The 16,384-nt window shown below is 36.7% G+C and overlaps 2 protein-coding genes across 5 annotated transcripts; both read right to left on the bottom strand.

The window, feature by feature from the left end:
• Positions 1–1,337: 1,337 nt before the first annotated feature.
• Positions 1,338–2,170, bottom strand: LOC110767836 (uncharacterized). Its single transcript, XM_021971496.2, has 2 exons — positions 1,941–2,170; positions 1,338–1,675 (listed from the first exon to the last, which is right to left on the bottom strand). The coding sequence occupies exons 1-2, from the start codon at positions 2,055–2,057 to the stop codon at positions 1,562–1,564; spliced, it is 231 nt and encodes a 76-aa protein (XP_021827188.1). The 5' UTR covers positions 2,058–2,170; the 3' UTR covers positions 1,338–1,561.
• A 6,388-nt stretch (positions 2,171–8,558) lies between these two features.
• On the bottom strand, positions 8,559–10,835 carry LOC110767865 (lumazine-binding family protein). Of its 4 annotated transcripts, none has more exons than XM_021971531.2 (2): positions 9,734–10,834; positions 8,559–8,752 (listed from the first exon to the last, which is right to left on the bottom strand). In XM_021971531.2, exon 1 carries the CDS (start codon positions 10,597–10,599, stop codon positions 9,757–9,759), a length of 843 nt encoding a protein of 280 aa, XP_021827223.1. In that variant the 5' UTR covers positions 10,600–10,834; the 3' UTR covers positions 8,559–8,752; positions 9,734–9,756. The 4 variants fall into 4 exon arrangements, with proteins under 4 accessions (XP_021827223.1, XP_021827222.1, XP_088105893.1 ...); XM_021971530.2 differs by having other exon boundaries at positions 9,749–10,828; XM_088249767.1 differs by lacking the exon at positions 8,559–8,752 and adding an exon at positions 8,783–9,566 and having other exon boundaries at positions 9,734–10,835.
• Positions 10,836–16,384: the final 5,549 nt, after the last annotated feature.

Raw genomic sequence — 16,384 nt, 5'->3', positions numbered from 1 at the left:
GATTGTCGTTCTTTTTGAAACAGCATGGGCCCAAATTGAAACTCGGGACCCAAACATATAGAGAATGACTATTAGATATATGACATGTAGTCTCCACTTTTCTTGAAGCAGTCTTTAATTCAAATTTAATCTACGACAGTTATTGAATAAAGAAAAAACTCATCGAGAATGTTAGGCTCTGCCTATAATGTTGTGGGGTGGAGAGCAAAGATGCAACTTGAAGGGTACAACCCAAAACTTGCCCAAACTCAACCCAAAGAGAATATTCTAAAATGAGCACCGCTATTCAAAGGGGTTCCACCTCCATTTTAAAAGGACACATAAATGGTAAGTTGACAAGATCATCATGTTCTTCTAACAATTTCAATTTTATAGTGATTAAAAAATATATATATATAAAAATACGCCAGGCATTTGAGAAAACTATCTTCCCCAAAGAAGCACAGAAGAAAACCAATAAATATCACAATCATGGAAGAAAAGGAGTGCTTATAACTTTCTAACATCTTTTTTGGTGACCACGCATCGTTGTTGTTGAATGATCTGGTTGGGTGTGGAATATTTTCCATGATGCACGTGAAAGGCCAAATTCCTCACCTAAAGCTCAATTTTGGTGATGCACTTGTCAAACTCGAGCTCCAATATCTTAAAGGGGTTTTATTAGCTTTGCTTTTGAGAAGTGACATATTTTGGTGCTAGGCATGTCATAGCCCAAAAGTTTCAAATATGAAACTAAGAATATTCTTTGCTTTTGTAATTGTTAATGAATTCACTTCTAAATAATCAATTCTATGAAATAAATAAATATATATATATATATTATCCCTACCAAAGAGGCTGACAACATAAGATGATTCTTAGACTAAATCTAGACAGTGTATTAAGTTGATTTTTATGTGAATAAATGGCCAAATTTCACACCTGAGGTATGTAAACGCTGACGCACCTATGTGTGAACCCTTATTTAATCGAATCTTTTCCTTTGATAAAGTTAAACCATTTTGAATATGTGGTCCTAATTGACAATATAAACATATATAGATATATCATATCATAACATCTATGTGGTCAAGAGAATATTATTATAGTATAGGCAATAATATCATAAGCAAAGAAGCCCGTTACTTTTGGGATGGTACTTGCTTCGAACAATAGCGCTGTTAGATAGAACTATTTTGCTATTCGCATTCAATCACGCTAGCGAAATTTGATTGTCGTGGTTTTTATTTCCACTGTCACATGTGATTTTATGAAAAAACAAATCACCATACCAGATGACTATGGCATCCAATCCAATCATTAGTCCACTGGCAACATTTAGTAAAAGAAAGAAAGGAGGCCAGAAAACAGGGGAAGAGAAATTAATTCCACATGAAAGAAAGCCCTTAACTTAAAGTTACAATTCCTCTCTTTCTAGTACTAATTTCATCTACCAAACAATTAAAAGTCCTATCTTCAAGTTGTTTCCTGAAGATGGATCAAAATCAAATCATCAAAGGCAAAAATATATTTAGATTTGAAGAAGATGGAGCTGTGAGGCTTGAGTTGAGACCAGATCTTATTATCTATGAGCAGTGACTAAGGTTTCAATAAATCTCAAGCCATCGAACCTCGGCGCAAATTTTTCTGTGGAAGGTGATGGATTTTCTTCATTTCTCTTCGAAGAGACAGCCTCCTACAAAATAAAACATAAACAGATTAGTTTCTTACTTCATAAAAAATAAAAATAAATAAAAAAAAAGAAGAAGCAGAAGTTGGATGCTAGAGAGTTTCTCTTTTTCTTGATTTTCTTTTCTTTTCCGTTCTTTTTTTTTTTCTCAGCAACCAAACAGAACAGAACCCAAGAAAAATAGTAGCAGCCAATATAGGCTAAACACTGTTTGAACAAAATCGAACCTCTTAAGAAAACCCAGAATTCGAATTATGATTTTTTTAATTACCTGATTAGAAAATCGCATGGTTGAATTAGACACACAGCTTGAAGAAGAAGAAGAAGCAGAGAGAGCAGTAGCAGAAGCGGCGGCGACTGAGGCTGCTAAAACACCAGGCTTCTTCATGACGGCTGAAGATGGTATAAGCTACCGGGATCTCTGGACAGCCTAGAACTTGGGAGACTGTTTGTCTCGGAAGAAAATGAATGAGAAAGTGAAAGAAAGTTGTGGGCAGTTGGAGGGGCTTTGACGGCATATATATATTGGTCGACGCGACGGTGCTCAGTGGTAATTTCGAACATTTACGCGGCAACTATGCCCAAATTGGGTTTCGACATTCCAAAATTACCCTTAGCAGTCTTTTTTCACATATTTGCAATTGTCTTAAATGCCCTCGTATTTTGAAAATAGTATTCAAACTCTTGCATTTCAGAAGAGGCGTGTGACTATTTCTTTTTGTATAATTGAATCCTGTAAGGATACGAATCCTATGTGTTATGGGGTCCAGATTAGATTATTGAATGCAAAAACTAACAAATTTTATTGCGTCATTGGGGGAGGGATTTGACTTAGGATTTCTTTCAATACGAGTTATTATTGGCATTTTAAAAAAGTTATCATACACTCATTCCATATAAAAACACGAGAAGAAAATTGTACTTAAATAAATATATAATGACTTTTTGGCTTGTCAATAATAGTTTACTAACAAAAATTATAATTACTTAGGATTTCTTTCAATACGAGTTATTATTGGCACTTCAAAAAAGTTATCATACACTCATTCCTTATAGGGCTAACGACAAAAGACACCAAGTAGGTTTGGGATGGTTCTCAATATGGAGTCCAAGATATCAATTTTATCAATTTACATCCATACATTTGTAATATCATCCAATTTCATTCTTCTGTTAAGTTGACTGTGTGGTCAATCGTTAAATACTGGCGTGTCTACTGTAGGGCCAAGTCTAGTAATTGTATCTTCTTTCACTTGGTCCAACTTGTTATTTGAGAAATTTTTTTGTTCATTCAATTGTGATAGTATCTTTTCTTCTCCCCTTTCTCGAACCAATTTATCTTGCAAACCTCACCTTTCGAGAGTACATCCACCAAAGGAAAGGAAAAGGAAAAGACAGAATGAGGTTAGTTTATTGACCGAAAATAAGAAAGATTGAGGTTAGTTTTGTAATAGGGGAAAAATGGATCTAGAAAGGCAGGAATATTGGAGGGGCAATTTGGTAATGTGGCAATCATTTTTAGGTATTTCTGCGGCACGTCGATGTTGATTTTTTCGAGATGAAGTTGGCCCTGATAGGCTGATCTTTTCTAGTCGCACTCAATTATCTCCTGCCACGTGAATGATCCAGATTGTCTCACGCAAGCACCACTAGTTTCACAACTTAATTAAAGGCCGATATCTTCGGAACGAAGATGTGTGGAGTGGGCGGAGTGGGGTTGACAGTTTGGAAGTAATAAATGAAATTACTATTTTAGCCCCCCTTTTGAATGACATTATTACCATACACTTCGTTTTCATCCCATCAGCACATTTTTTTTATTTTTGGAGACCGGCCACGTCAATTATTATTATTATTATATGTAATAAGTAATGTTAAGCTAGGTTCTAGGAAACGTAGCAAAGGAGGGTGCACATCTTGCCATCGTGAATAATTACAGTGTGGTATTAGAATATGATTATATGATATGGTATAATTTGTTTATATGTTATAATATAAGTGGATATTTATCGATATTATACCCAAAAAGTGAGAAATATAAATCATGTCGTCTATTCATCTCATAACACGTAAACGAGTTATATTACATCATTGTATTACATTACCATTCAATAATTCATCCATGTGCGATAAGTGTACAACTTTTGTATATCGTCCCAATATATCAACTTTTGTATATATTTTTTTAAACTTGAAAATGACCAGAAAGTAGCTAAGCTAAATAGTTAAATCGAAACATACTATTTAAGTGAATCCCATCACTATACAATATACTCATAGGTAAAATCTTTTCTTGAAGGGACTAATGCAACTTCTTACTTCGTTAACAAAAGTTTAATTTTGTAGCTTTAAAAAGAATATTATAAAATCTAATTTATTATGTGTGCATATAGTATATACAAGTATGAATATTTCTAGGAAGAGTTGGCCAAAACTTGGGATTGGCAAGAGGCAAAAGAAAAATAAAAGAAGTTGCATATGCCAAAAACTAAAATGAGCTTCTAATTTTGTATAATATATATTATATACACACATTACTGCTATTAAATCTATTATACAATATATATATATACCGCATAAGAGAATTTCTATATATCAGTTATTCTCTTATCCGGATGTCCGTACATTATTATCGTGTGAATGCTATTGCAAACAGGCAGGAAAGCAGGGAGGGGTAGTACAAAATACATGGCGTCCGCACGATAATAACGTCCGGATATCCGCATAAGAGAATTTCTATATATATATATATATATATATATATAAAATACATATACATATAACATTTTTAAGAATTAAATGGAATCCAAGTTCACTTATATTCAATATGTTGTACCCAAAATCATTACTCATTTTAAGTCTCTTATCATTTTTCTTCGTGAGATTTTTGGAGCTCGTTTTTTGGGGTACAAATGTTTCAATCAGCTAGAATTTCCAGCCAATAGGCTTTACGAGAATAATTTAAATATGTTACTCACACAAGTATTATCTAAAGAAATTTCACCACCAGGATACCAAAGTGGGGTCATCAATGGTGTATCAAAATTTATGATGGAACAAAATACTTCCATAGGCGATGTCCAATGTTGCAGAACCAGGATGCAATTTAACCAAGACACACTATGCATAACATGTATTAAAGCATCAGGCGAAGAGCTTCGTAGGCGATGTCCTCTAAGCTGAAGAGCTGAAGTGCTATTTATGGAAGTTGTTATATTAGATTTGGACATAACATTTTTCGCTAGGTAACGTTTGCTATAAAAAATGACTTGTTAAGAATGTCAATACAAAGCTCATTTCAGAAGATGGAGATAAATTACTACATAGAGTATGAAACTCGGTGTTTATAAGTTGTTCTATGAACGCAACTATCTCCTTTTGAAAGGTCTTCATTGATAGAGTATATTTGGTTAGACATTTATCTGCATAGCAACAACTGAAAGATTTTATAGGATGTCATTGTTTCAATGTACCCCAATAACATTTTCGTTTTATCTATCATCCCTTGAAATCTAGAAGAATAATAATCCAATTTATTGCATAGAAGTGAAGGAAGTTGAGGTTCCACCCTAAAACCAATTGGCTGTGGGGGGAGTAACCTAACTCCTTATAAACCCTTATTAGGTTTCTTAACTTTCCAATATGAGACTCTTTACCTTCACATTATCACACGCCCCTGCACATGTGATGAATTTTCAAGCCTAACACGTAGACAACACATATTGGGTGACGTGGAGCACGTGTGGTCGTTGGGCTTTCACACGTGGGCTAACCTGCTCTGATATCATGAAGGAAGTTGAGGTTTTACCCTAAAACCAATTGGCTATGGGAGGAGTAACCCAACTCCTTATAAGCCTTGCTAGGTTTCTCAACTTTCTAATGTGGGACTTTTTACCTTCACATTCTCAGCAGCCTATACTTAGTAAAATCCAGAAATTAAATTTCTTAATATCCTAACCTCATGTTGGTTTTTGAAAATTGAAACAGTTAATCTAGCAAATTTTGTATCCAGAATTCAAAATCTGAAAAGTACTTGACTCCTTATATGTAAGAATTCAAATCAGAATGATCAAAACAGCTCAAATAAACTGATATATTCGACATGTAGAAACCCGTAAAATCCTAAATCATATTGAATTATTTTAAAATTCTAAACAGAGAGATGAGATTGATAAATTATTCATACCATACATGATTCAGCCTACAGGGAATCAAAAATAAAGTCCCTATCCTTGCCGACATTATGGATACTAGAGAGATCCACTAAATATGGAGTCAAATTATTATACATGGTTGAGATCGAGAATGCCATGCCAAATCAGTCTACTCTCCAAAGCTCAAGCAGCACGCGCATTCTCTCTTTTAAATGTTTTTCAGTTTTGTTGGGCGGCTGCATCTTCACGTTGTTGGTGTACTTTTGTCGGACACGACACATCATTGATCCTCAATGTTTTTTTTTTTTTGGGTCGTCATGATGATGATTGATCCTCCTAGACACCCAAAGGAAGCAAAGAAAAACAAAATAATAATAATAAAATAAATGGAAGGAAGAAAGCATGCGATCCTCTAAGATATTTTTTAATCGAAAAATTATGTCCGTATAAAGGGTTCGTAACTCAAGTGGTTAAAATTATATCCATATAAAAGAGACGGAGAGTTTTCTCTCTCACACACTACCAAGATTTCATGAGTTTTCGAATCTAAGACCACTGATTTGCAAGTTAAGGTCGTTTTATACTGAGCTAGATCACGTTGACCTAGGTTCGATTCATCCTTCTTCTAAGTGAGATAGTATTTATTCTTAACAGGTAAGATATTGAAATATACGATACACCTCATTTGTAAACAAATGGTCTAATGATAAAAACCCCTTACCAACCAATTACTATTAATTGAGTAGACACGAGATCCGTGGTTAAGTAGAATTGGATCAGTCAGTAAATAGGGTTTTTATATATAGCCACGAATAACTTGTGTCTATCTATTGGGTGGGGGGGCTTTATGTACTTGACGTTTATTTTATAGTATCAGAAGCAAATTTCGGTGGTGAAGGCACGATGAACTTGTCATTGTCTTACCTTTCGGTTCAGATGGAGACGTATGAAAAGCTGTTTTTTTCTTTATCTAAAATAACAGCAAGTCAAGCCGAAAAGCAGCCCGACCCAAAAAAGCCATATAGCTAACAAACAATACAGTAAGGAGGAGAAGAGAAGGGAGCAGAGTTGTTTATCCAAGTAGTTGGATGGTAGAAGACCTACGGTTAAAGGAAGAAGATAACATAGTTTTTATTTTACAAAAGAAGGGTAGGTTGTGCTGGCGTTTTCTTATCAATTCTGCTCTAAAAACACTGGATTGTGCAAATTGAGTGGTTGGTTTTGGCAAATTGTGCAAATGGAGTAGTTGAAGTAACAATTTGGCACGCCCAGTGGGACCTCAAAGTATACATATTCCTAAACACTCCCATAAAACAAATTGTTCAAATTGTGCATGGCAATTGATGTTGAGCAAACTGTGTCCACAAGGACATGATTATGTTGATAACATTGTAGATCACATCACTAGTAAAGTTGTAATGAAGCCTAATTGGATGCCCAATATCATGCTAATCCCACTGAATGGAGAAACACTTGTGTGGAATGGGAATATCAATGTTTTGCTTTCCTGGCCAATTATGGTATGCCATGAGTGATAACTTTTTCACTTGGTATATCGTGATTGGCCAAAAATAACAAAACAGTGCTATGCCCGTTTCATACAAGTTTTTCTACACCGAAAGACATCTAAAAACAGTCAAAAGGATCATAAAAGAACCATTACTGGTACACCAAAATTGAAATTGTCCAACAGGGGGTAGAACTGGACTTCATAAAATAAAACAAATAATTTATTTGAGGCTAAATTTACCAATAGATTTTCTCTGGTTAATTTAATGGTTCTGGCAACACAATTAATATCATTACTTGCACCAAAATTAATACATTCAACATAATTAGTACTTGATTAGGAGGTTCACGAAACTCGCCTACAAACCAACCATCTGCCTTTGGATTGGCTTTGAGAGTTGAGATTTACTGGCCCATGGAGCCAAGCCCTAGCCTAAGGTGGGTATTATCAGTGTGTAAAAAGAATGTGCCTGAAAACTAGATAGATTAAGAAAGTGAGAAACTAACCTCAGCCCTAGACTTTTAACAGAGAGGTGAGCTAAATTGCCCATTGAGCTTCCAACAAACAGATGCAAGCTTTTAATGGCATGGAACCGCAAGATTTGTTCTCCAATTATAAATAGGAAATTAAGGAATAATCTATTTAACCTTTTTGTTTCTTTGGGTAAATAGTAATATACTTAGATTTCTACATCAGGAAAATGAGAGTGCTAATGTGTACATCAAAAGGGTTATGGAAAAAGATTTAACACAGAAAAATGCAAAGCAGGCAGCAATATAAGAAAGGGAGCTCGAATATCATAAAAGCACGAATCAACACAAAGTATAAGACATTCTGGTGCAGAGAAGGAATTGACTGAAACTATTAATCACTCATAATAAACATAGCTCAGTTAACCATAGTGAGAAGAATAGGAAAGGAATCTTCATCAGAGCCAATGCAGAATGGTTTTCTTAAAGTACATTTTAGGGGCAAAGATACTTGAGGAGGGTTACACTCTGTGTGCGTGCGTGTGTAAACAGGGGAGCCATAAACGTCTGTTTGCGGGCGCACACGTGCATGTGTAAGTGTGTGTTATTGCTGAATTAGTCTGCAAAACAAAGATTTCAGCTAGAGTCTGTTGCTGAAGTAGTCCTTCGCAATATGGTGGTTACAACCAAATGCCAAATTTATTTCTTTTTTATCTTCAGAAACGACACATTTTTACATGAATCAAATGCTGAACTTTTATTGAATGTGGACCTTTTATAAAACCAAAACTATTAAGTCCTTATAGAGAAGGTGTACAGAAAAGCCAATACAATAAAGCTCTAACTATCATACAACAAAAAACTAAACAGCTCTCTTAGAGTCGCCAGTCATGACAGTTACTATCCAAACAACAAGTGTGGTAGTGTACAAAACTGCACCAGTGATGACCTTGCAAAGAAAATGAGAAAAAGAACAGTAAGAAACTTGACAGCATCAGAGAACTTTATATTGCTCAAATAAAGACTCTTTATGATTAATTCGTTCAAAGACAGTTAATACCCCTAGATCTTTGTAATAGAAATTACTTGCTGCATATTTTTTTCTTTTTTCTTTCTCCCAAGTTCATATGAGTGCAAAAAATTTCATTTTTACATGTCACTTGATAAACCATTGACTGGATTTGGCAGAAACTGAGAAACTTGGTAATCTAATGCATTCATAATTTTCACTTATTAGCTAAGCACAAGAAAGAATAAACAAAATTCCATTCGAGTTTCTACAATAACATGTTCAACATGATGATTGCGCATTTAGAAACTATATCAAGCGGCAAGAAAATCTCTGATTTTTTAAAGGTAGGCCATTCATGATCTGATTCGTATAAACATTAACTGAAATTGAGATAAAACAAGATTATTTTGTTCTGTTTTTCTTATTTGCTTTCGTTTGTTTTTGTTCTTTGAGTCAAGCCTTAAGTATCTAACTTACTAAAGATCAAGTTAACTAACTCAGAAAATCCTTCAATCAAACTCTACTCAGAAAACTATGACAGTCACTGCTTAGGGTAAGCTATCAATCCATTTCACCATGATCAGTTCCATACCAGAACACCACATTTAGACGCTCCTGTTTTCAAGCATCAGGTCACCCCTTCAAAGTTCTCTCTAAGGATCATCCTACTCAATACACACATCATTCCTGCAACTCTAGTATTCTTTACTTGATAGAAAAGGACATGCCCAAAGAAACTCACAGCTGCTTACTAAAAACAGAACTAAAAATCAATCACAATAACAGAAAACCACACAAATCTGCATATCGTAAACAATTATTGTTTAATTTAAACATTAAAAGACAAGAAAAGGCATGCATTACAAGAGGTAATGATACATGGGCTCAAATCAGGATAGCAGAAAAGAAACAAATTACCTATAAATTGAGTACCTTAAGGGTCATGAAGATTTGATTGACTCAACAAATCCACTGCTGAGAAGCCTCTCCACATACTTGCCGAGTATATCAACTTCCAAATTCACCTTTTGCCCAACCTTCTTCAAAGGAATCACCACGTTCTGCTGAGTATAAGCCACCAACATGAAATTAAAGCTGTCTTCTTTATCAAACACATCCACCACAGTCAAACTAGTCCCATCCACTGCTATAAACCCTTTCGGCACCACATACTTCAACAGCTCCTTTGATGCCTTCACCTTGATCCATAGAGAATCCCCCTCAGGCTCCATTGACACTATCTCCCCTGTGCCATCCACATGACCCTGCACAAAGTGCCCACCCATTCGACTCGTGGGCTGGACCGCCCGCTCCAGATTCACAAGTGACCCCGGTTCGAGCTCGATCAGAGACGTCTTCCTAAGCGTCTCGGGTGACAAACCGACGGTGAAATCGGACAATTGGGTGTCGAATTCAGTCACCGTGAGGCACGTCCCGTTGACGGCAATGCTATCGCCGAGGTGGACGCCCTCGAGGACGGTTTTGGCGCCGATTTTCATGTCGAAACCGCCGTTTTCAGCGGTACCCAGTTGCTTGATTTGACCCATTTCCTCGACAATTCCAGTGAACAGGCATCGGATTGTGTTTCGAGGTGGAGATTTGATATGTGCATGTGGTCTTTGGGTGGAGATGAAGAGGGTTAGAGTGGATGGTTTGAAAATGGCGTTGAAATTGCAGTGGGTTCTGGAAGCGACACTGTGGAACTTACTCAGGATTGACATTTTCCGAACAGAGGGTTCAGGGGTTCTTGAGAATAAGCTGAGAGACGGTGAAACTGCTGCCATTCTTGTTTGTTTCCGAGGAAAGTTGGGATCTTTGAGTTTTTAAATTTTGAATATTCGGTGAAAATGCTAGTAAAACCCAGAAACCCAATTAGCTCACAATTAGCTCACAATTAGATCATTGACTCATATTTTTATTTAACAAGTCTTTTACAAAGGGGCTAAATTTCGCTTTTTAAAATTTTATTTCTCATAACAAAAATGGTGAATCCACAAACGTGAAAATCAGAAACAAAACCGCAATTTTAATTAAGAGTATGTTCAAAAGAAGAAGCATGAATGTCTCTTCAACAAGTCAGCCCTGGGCCTAGTCCTCAACTTAGGGCATCTCCTTTTATGAAAGAGATAGGATTTTTGTATTGAGTTTGTTGCTGAAAAAAGTTGTGTGTTTTGCAGTGAAAGTATCCTCTCTTTTTATATGGGTGTAACCCTAGCATAGAAAAAGTAATCTTCTATTAGGTCACAGTCAAAATTAGATCACAATGAGGTCCTGGGTTCGATCCCAGGCGCTTGCGAATAAAGCAGACTTTGTTGGGAGAGGTCCCCGCTTTGCGCCCGACAGTACCTCGAGGGTTAGTCCCCGCAATCGCGCGGGGGATACCTTGGTTTTCACCAAAAAAAAAAAATCAGAACAAAATCAATTAGAATCAACTATCTAATTGATTGTCTTCGCCACCAAGTAATTGCCGAGAATATCCACTTAATTTAGGCAATTATCAATTAAATAATAATTTCCTTATATTAGCCATTTTACTGGATCAGATATCCAATTAATATTAAAGTCCAAGCCATAGACTTGGCCAAACCTTAAAAATTGAATATGTAAAAAGCAGGCCCAAACAGGTTGCTGATCAATTAGCTAAGAAAGGGTATGGGTATAAAAACTCTTTTATTTGGTTTAGAAATTTTCTTGTGAATGTAATTATTATATTTTACTTTGATATGTACGGAACTAAGATTCCATGGGAATTTCATTTGTAATGTATTTTTTTTAATAAATAAAAAAAACTAATTTAAACTAACTAAAACAATAAACTAAACTAATATTTAAAAACTAAATAAACTAGAGTTATTTACACTAACACCCCCTAAGGTTTTCGGCTTTTTCACCAAATCCTCTGAGGTTTTAGAAATTACACGAACACTCCCTGAGGTTTTAAATTATTTTCACAAAACCCCCTTTCATTGGTTTTTCATCCAAATATTGATGATTGCATACAAAACAATTCTCCAAATGACAAAGTTGGCCCCCGAGATTATATTGCATATACTTCATTGAGGTTAATTTTGTCATTTGCATATATATATTTTTTTCAATGAAATCATCAAATTTTGAACGAACAATCAACAAAAAAGGGTTTTGTGAAAACAAACTGAAACCTTAGGGGTCTTAGTATAAATAGCTCAATAAACAAACTAAACTAATTTATCAACAACCTTTTAATATTGATCATCATATAGATTCCAACAAATTAAATTGTTTCCATGATTATATACAACATTGTATCTCAGAAGCACATGCTTTAGCTCTTGTAGCTCATTTTACTTCTTCTGAAATTTATTTAGCTATTAAACAAATTAGCAGCATTAAGGCACTAAGACCTTATGGTGTCCATACTTTTTTTTTTAAAGATTGTTAAGGATAATATTTATGCAATGGTCAAGGCATTATACTCAAATATGTCTATACAAGAGATAAGTTATACTTATATAACTCTCATTCCTAAAACCATGCCGGCTGAAAAAACAACACATTATAGACCTATTAGTCTCTATAATTTTTCTTATAAAATTATTTCTAAAATACTTCTTAATAGAATAAGGTCAGTGTTGCACTATTGTATTTCCCAAAATCAGGCTGCTTTTGTGCCAAATTGTTTAATTTTTTAATAATATTCTTATTGGACATGAAATTCTTTCAACTTTTCCCCTGAAAACTTTAAACAGCCTCGAATGGCAATTAAATTTGATATGAAAATAGCTTATGACATAATAAATTAGGACCATCTCTTTACTTGCCTATCATGATGTAATACCCCGAAAAATTCAAAGTGGATTTTCATATTTCAATGAAAAATAATATTATGATAAAGAATGATTATGGGTATTTTATCAAGTGATTTTGGATTGAGACTATTGAATTGTGTTTAATTTCAAATTGGACAAAAATGCCCTTATGTAACATTTGGTGAATTTTTCAAAGGACATTTAAGACATTAAAGTGAGATGATAGTAGTCGACTCAACGAACACATAGGAAATCGTTTCTGAATTTGGGGCCAAAATGACCAAAATACCCCTATGTGTGAAAATTCCCAAAATACCCTTGTAGGCAAAAAAACAAAACAAAAACAAAAGAGAATCTAAAACATGGAGGGCATCAGCCTACCCTTGTCCCATTCTTCCCCCCTTGCCTCAAGCTTTCAAATCCACCATTATGAAAGGATGAGTAACCTAGTCTAAAGTGGTGAGTCACCTAGCCTAAAGTTATGACTCACCTAACCTAAGGTATCTTCCTTAAAGAAGCTGAATTTTTTTTAGAGCTAAGGGAGGTGAGTTGTTGGAGGGAGGGAGAAATAAATGGGAGAGAGAGAGAGAGAGAGAGAGAAGAAGAAGACTAAGAAGAAGAAGAAGAAGAAAGGAGAAGACTTGGAAATAAGGGAGATGGAGGTTATTACTATTACATCCATGAGAGAATTAAGAAAGAAATGTGAGAGGTAGAAAAGAAAATGGTTAAGTGTTGAAGCAATTGGAAGGATGAAAGGTGGGATTCTTGTTCTAAGTTCATTTTCAATTCTTGAGTTTTTGTATAATTAATTGTTTGAGTAGATTTATAGTTGTATTTGAGTTGGAAAATGATTTATGAACCTTTTAAGGCATAAGAAAATCAAAAGAAGAATTTTGAAATCAATATTTTCAGATTTTGGGTGTGTTGATAAACTTTTGGGTTTGGGTGTTCAAAATTTAGATCCAAATCTTGTTTTTGGGAAGCTTAGGCCAAGGATATCGTGTGAGCGATTTTCGTCCCCAAAGAATATTCGTCTAAAGATTCTGTCTTCCTCTTCGCTTCTCTTTCTCCCTGCAAAACAATACGAAGTAAAAGACCACACCCAGAGGTGTTGGCCAAAGGCCCTCCAATGCCTAAGTTAGGTCGAGTGTTTGTAGGAAAAACAATAGCTAACAAAGGGTACGGAGATTTCTCTAGAGTGAGAACCGGGTGACCGAAGCCGTGTGTGGTGGTTGGAGCCTTGTATGAGAGAGAGAAAGAGTATGGCGGCTAGGGTTTGCGAGAAAGGATTTCTGCAGAGTTTCATACAAAAGTTTAGACGTACCTCAACTCTTGGTGTAACCATGTATTTATAGGAGCCTCAGAGGCTAGGGTTTCAGAAGAATAATTCCACAGATGGAAAAGAATTATTCTTCCCTAATTTGGGGAGATTGATTTGATTTAATCAAATCCCCAATTAGGGTAAGAATCAAATAATTCCCAATTTGGTCAAATAATTCTTAAATTGATTGGCTAAATTATTTGACCTAGGATCTGGAGACACGACGCTCGAAAAAGCCTCGATTGAGTTTGTACCCTGAAGTAGCTTGCCTTCAATGGAGGTAAGGCTCATCGCCTGCATGCGTATGTCGGGGACATAGCGCTCGAAAAAGACTCTATTGAGTTTGTACTCGGAAGTAGCTTGCCGTCAATGGAGGTAAGGCTCGTTGCCTGCATGCGTATGTCTGGAACATAACGCTCGAAAAAGACTCCATTGAGTTTGTACTCGGAAGTTGCTTGCCTTCAATGGAGGTAAGGCTCGTCGCCCATATGCGTATGTCGGGGACATAACGCTTGAAAAAAACTTCATTGAGTTTGTACTCGAAAGTTGCTTACCTTCAATAGAGGTAAGACTTGTCGCTTGTATGTGTATGTCGGGGACATAGCACTCGAAAAAGACTCCATTGAGCTTGTACTCGGAAGTAACTTGTCTTTAATGGACGTAAAGGAGGCTCGTCGCTTACTTGGAGTTGAGCTAGTAAGTTGCAACTTGAACAATGGCTTTCTTGTTGTAGTAAGATGCTAGTACTGCTGGTATATTGCAATTCGAACAATGGCCTTCTCTCGTTCTTCTTCGAGCAAATCAATGTTGACTTTCATATGCTTGCTTGCAGTTTTGGTCAAGACTGCCTACCTCAATGCTCATGGAAGGGACTATGATGTGCGGGGGGATGATTGCTTCTGTCCCATAGGCCATGGAAAATGGTGTCTCGCCGGTCGATCTCCTTTTGGTTGTGTGATAGGCCCATAGGACTCCTAGTTGCTCGTCAACTCATTTTCCTTTTGTGCCTTCTAGTTTTTTTTTAGGCAGTCCAACATGATCTTGTTGGATGACTCTGCTTGGTCATTTCCTTGCGGGTATTTGGGAGTTGACAGGTGTTTTCCTAAACCCTTGTTTCTTTTTTCTTCACAAGTTTCCGTCACTTGCCAAGCTTTGTCATCAGCAAGGGTTGGTCAGAGTGGGTTAACTGTGAACTAACGAACCCACCTACTTGCGGCATCCTACACCGGACAGAGGTGTTGGATGCCATCTTCCTCTCCAAGGCATGTGACATCCACATTGAAGTCAAAATACTTCATCACGTGGTTAGGCGATGGAGCACTGAGACGCACACTTTCATTTGTTCGTGGGGGGAGTTTACCCCCACGCTTGAGGATGTGGCTAACATTTTCCTCCCGATTTGCAGAAGCCAAGATCCCTTCAATGTTGCACTGACTCCAGATGACAGAGGGAAGCTTGAGATTTTATGGAAGGGTGCCCCGATCGCTCCTAGCACTTCTCTTCAGTTTAGCAATTGGATACAGTATTTCGGGGATGCCAACAGAGATGACATGTGTCGTCTTGCCGCACTCATATCATTATGGCTTGGGAGGTTCATTTTCTGTGATTTTTCTCAAGACTGTTTGCATGAGCAGGTGTTCCCTTTGGCCCTGTCTATAGTACGTGGCAGCACGATTCCTCTAGCCCCCATGTTCTTGGGGCACCTATATCGCCTACTTGACCAAGTTCACTTCCTTGAAAAATGGGTAGCGGGAACTATGGCTGTGGAAACCCTCTTAAACTCGATCTTTCTACATGTATTCTTATGGGAGCGTCTCAAAGGGCTAGATGTGTCCCCACTTCCTCATTCATGGGCTAGACTACTTGTCGATTCCGATAAGGGCTCTTATATACCTGAAAGACTCCCTCTGGTTTGTAGGTGGTCTCAACGAATGCAAAGGAAGGGTCAAAACTTCCTGGAGCTCTTAGATGGTGTCGAGAACTTCGTTTTTCATCCTTATTGTGTCATAGCAGAGGAATTTAAGCATGTACCCTTCTATGCTGATACTGACGATTTAGTTGAGGCTCCTGTAATAACGGCACAAAGTCATCATTTGAGAAAGATGCCCTATTGAGTGTTGCATGCCTCCCTTTGCCCATGTTAGGCGATGATCAGTTAGAGGTTTCTGCGCATTATTCACCACATCGAGTTAGACGACAGTTTGGGCTTGATCAGGGTGTCACTTTCAGTCTCAGCCATAACGATACTCTCACATTGAATAGGGCCTTTTAGGGGTGGACATAAAAACCGATAAATCGAACAAACCGACCGAACCAAACCAAACCAAATCGAAAAATAAAGTTTTTTTTTACCAAACTGAAAAAGTCAACGCTGGACTTGAACCGAACCATTGACTTCGATTCAGGCTTCGGGTCTAAATTTTTTTGAACCATTGGACCTGACCCGAACCGATCATTATT

This window comes from Prunus avium, chromosome 3 (assembly GCF_965620075.1).
Source record: "Prunus avium chromosome 3, drPruAviu1.hap1.1, whole genome shotgun sequence".
Lineage (NCBI taxonomy): Eukaryota > Viridiplantae > Streptophyta > Magnoliopsida > Rosales > Rosaceae > Prunus > Prunus avium.
The sequence above is the reverse complement of the archived record's forward strand: the minus strand, read 5'-3'. Positions and strand labels throughout refer to the sequence as shown.

What these genes read in the sequence shown, in the direction of transcription:
- LOC110767836 (XM_021971496.2), bottom strand. Translation starts at nt 2,057, where the DNA reads ATGAAGAAGCCTGGTGTTTTAGCAGCCTCAGTCGCCGCCGCTTCTGCT. An exon ending in CCATGCGATTTTCTAATCAG is followed by an intron (nt 1,676 to 1,940) that starts GTAATTAAAAAA and finishes TTTATTTTGTAG; the next exon opens with GAGGCTGTCTCTTCGAAGAG.
- LOC110767865 (XM_088249767.1), bottom strand. Translation starts at nt 10,599, where the DNA reads ATGGCAGCAGTTTCACCGTCTCTCAGCTTATTCTCAAGAACCCCTGAA.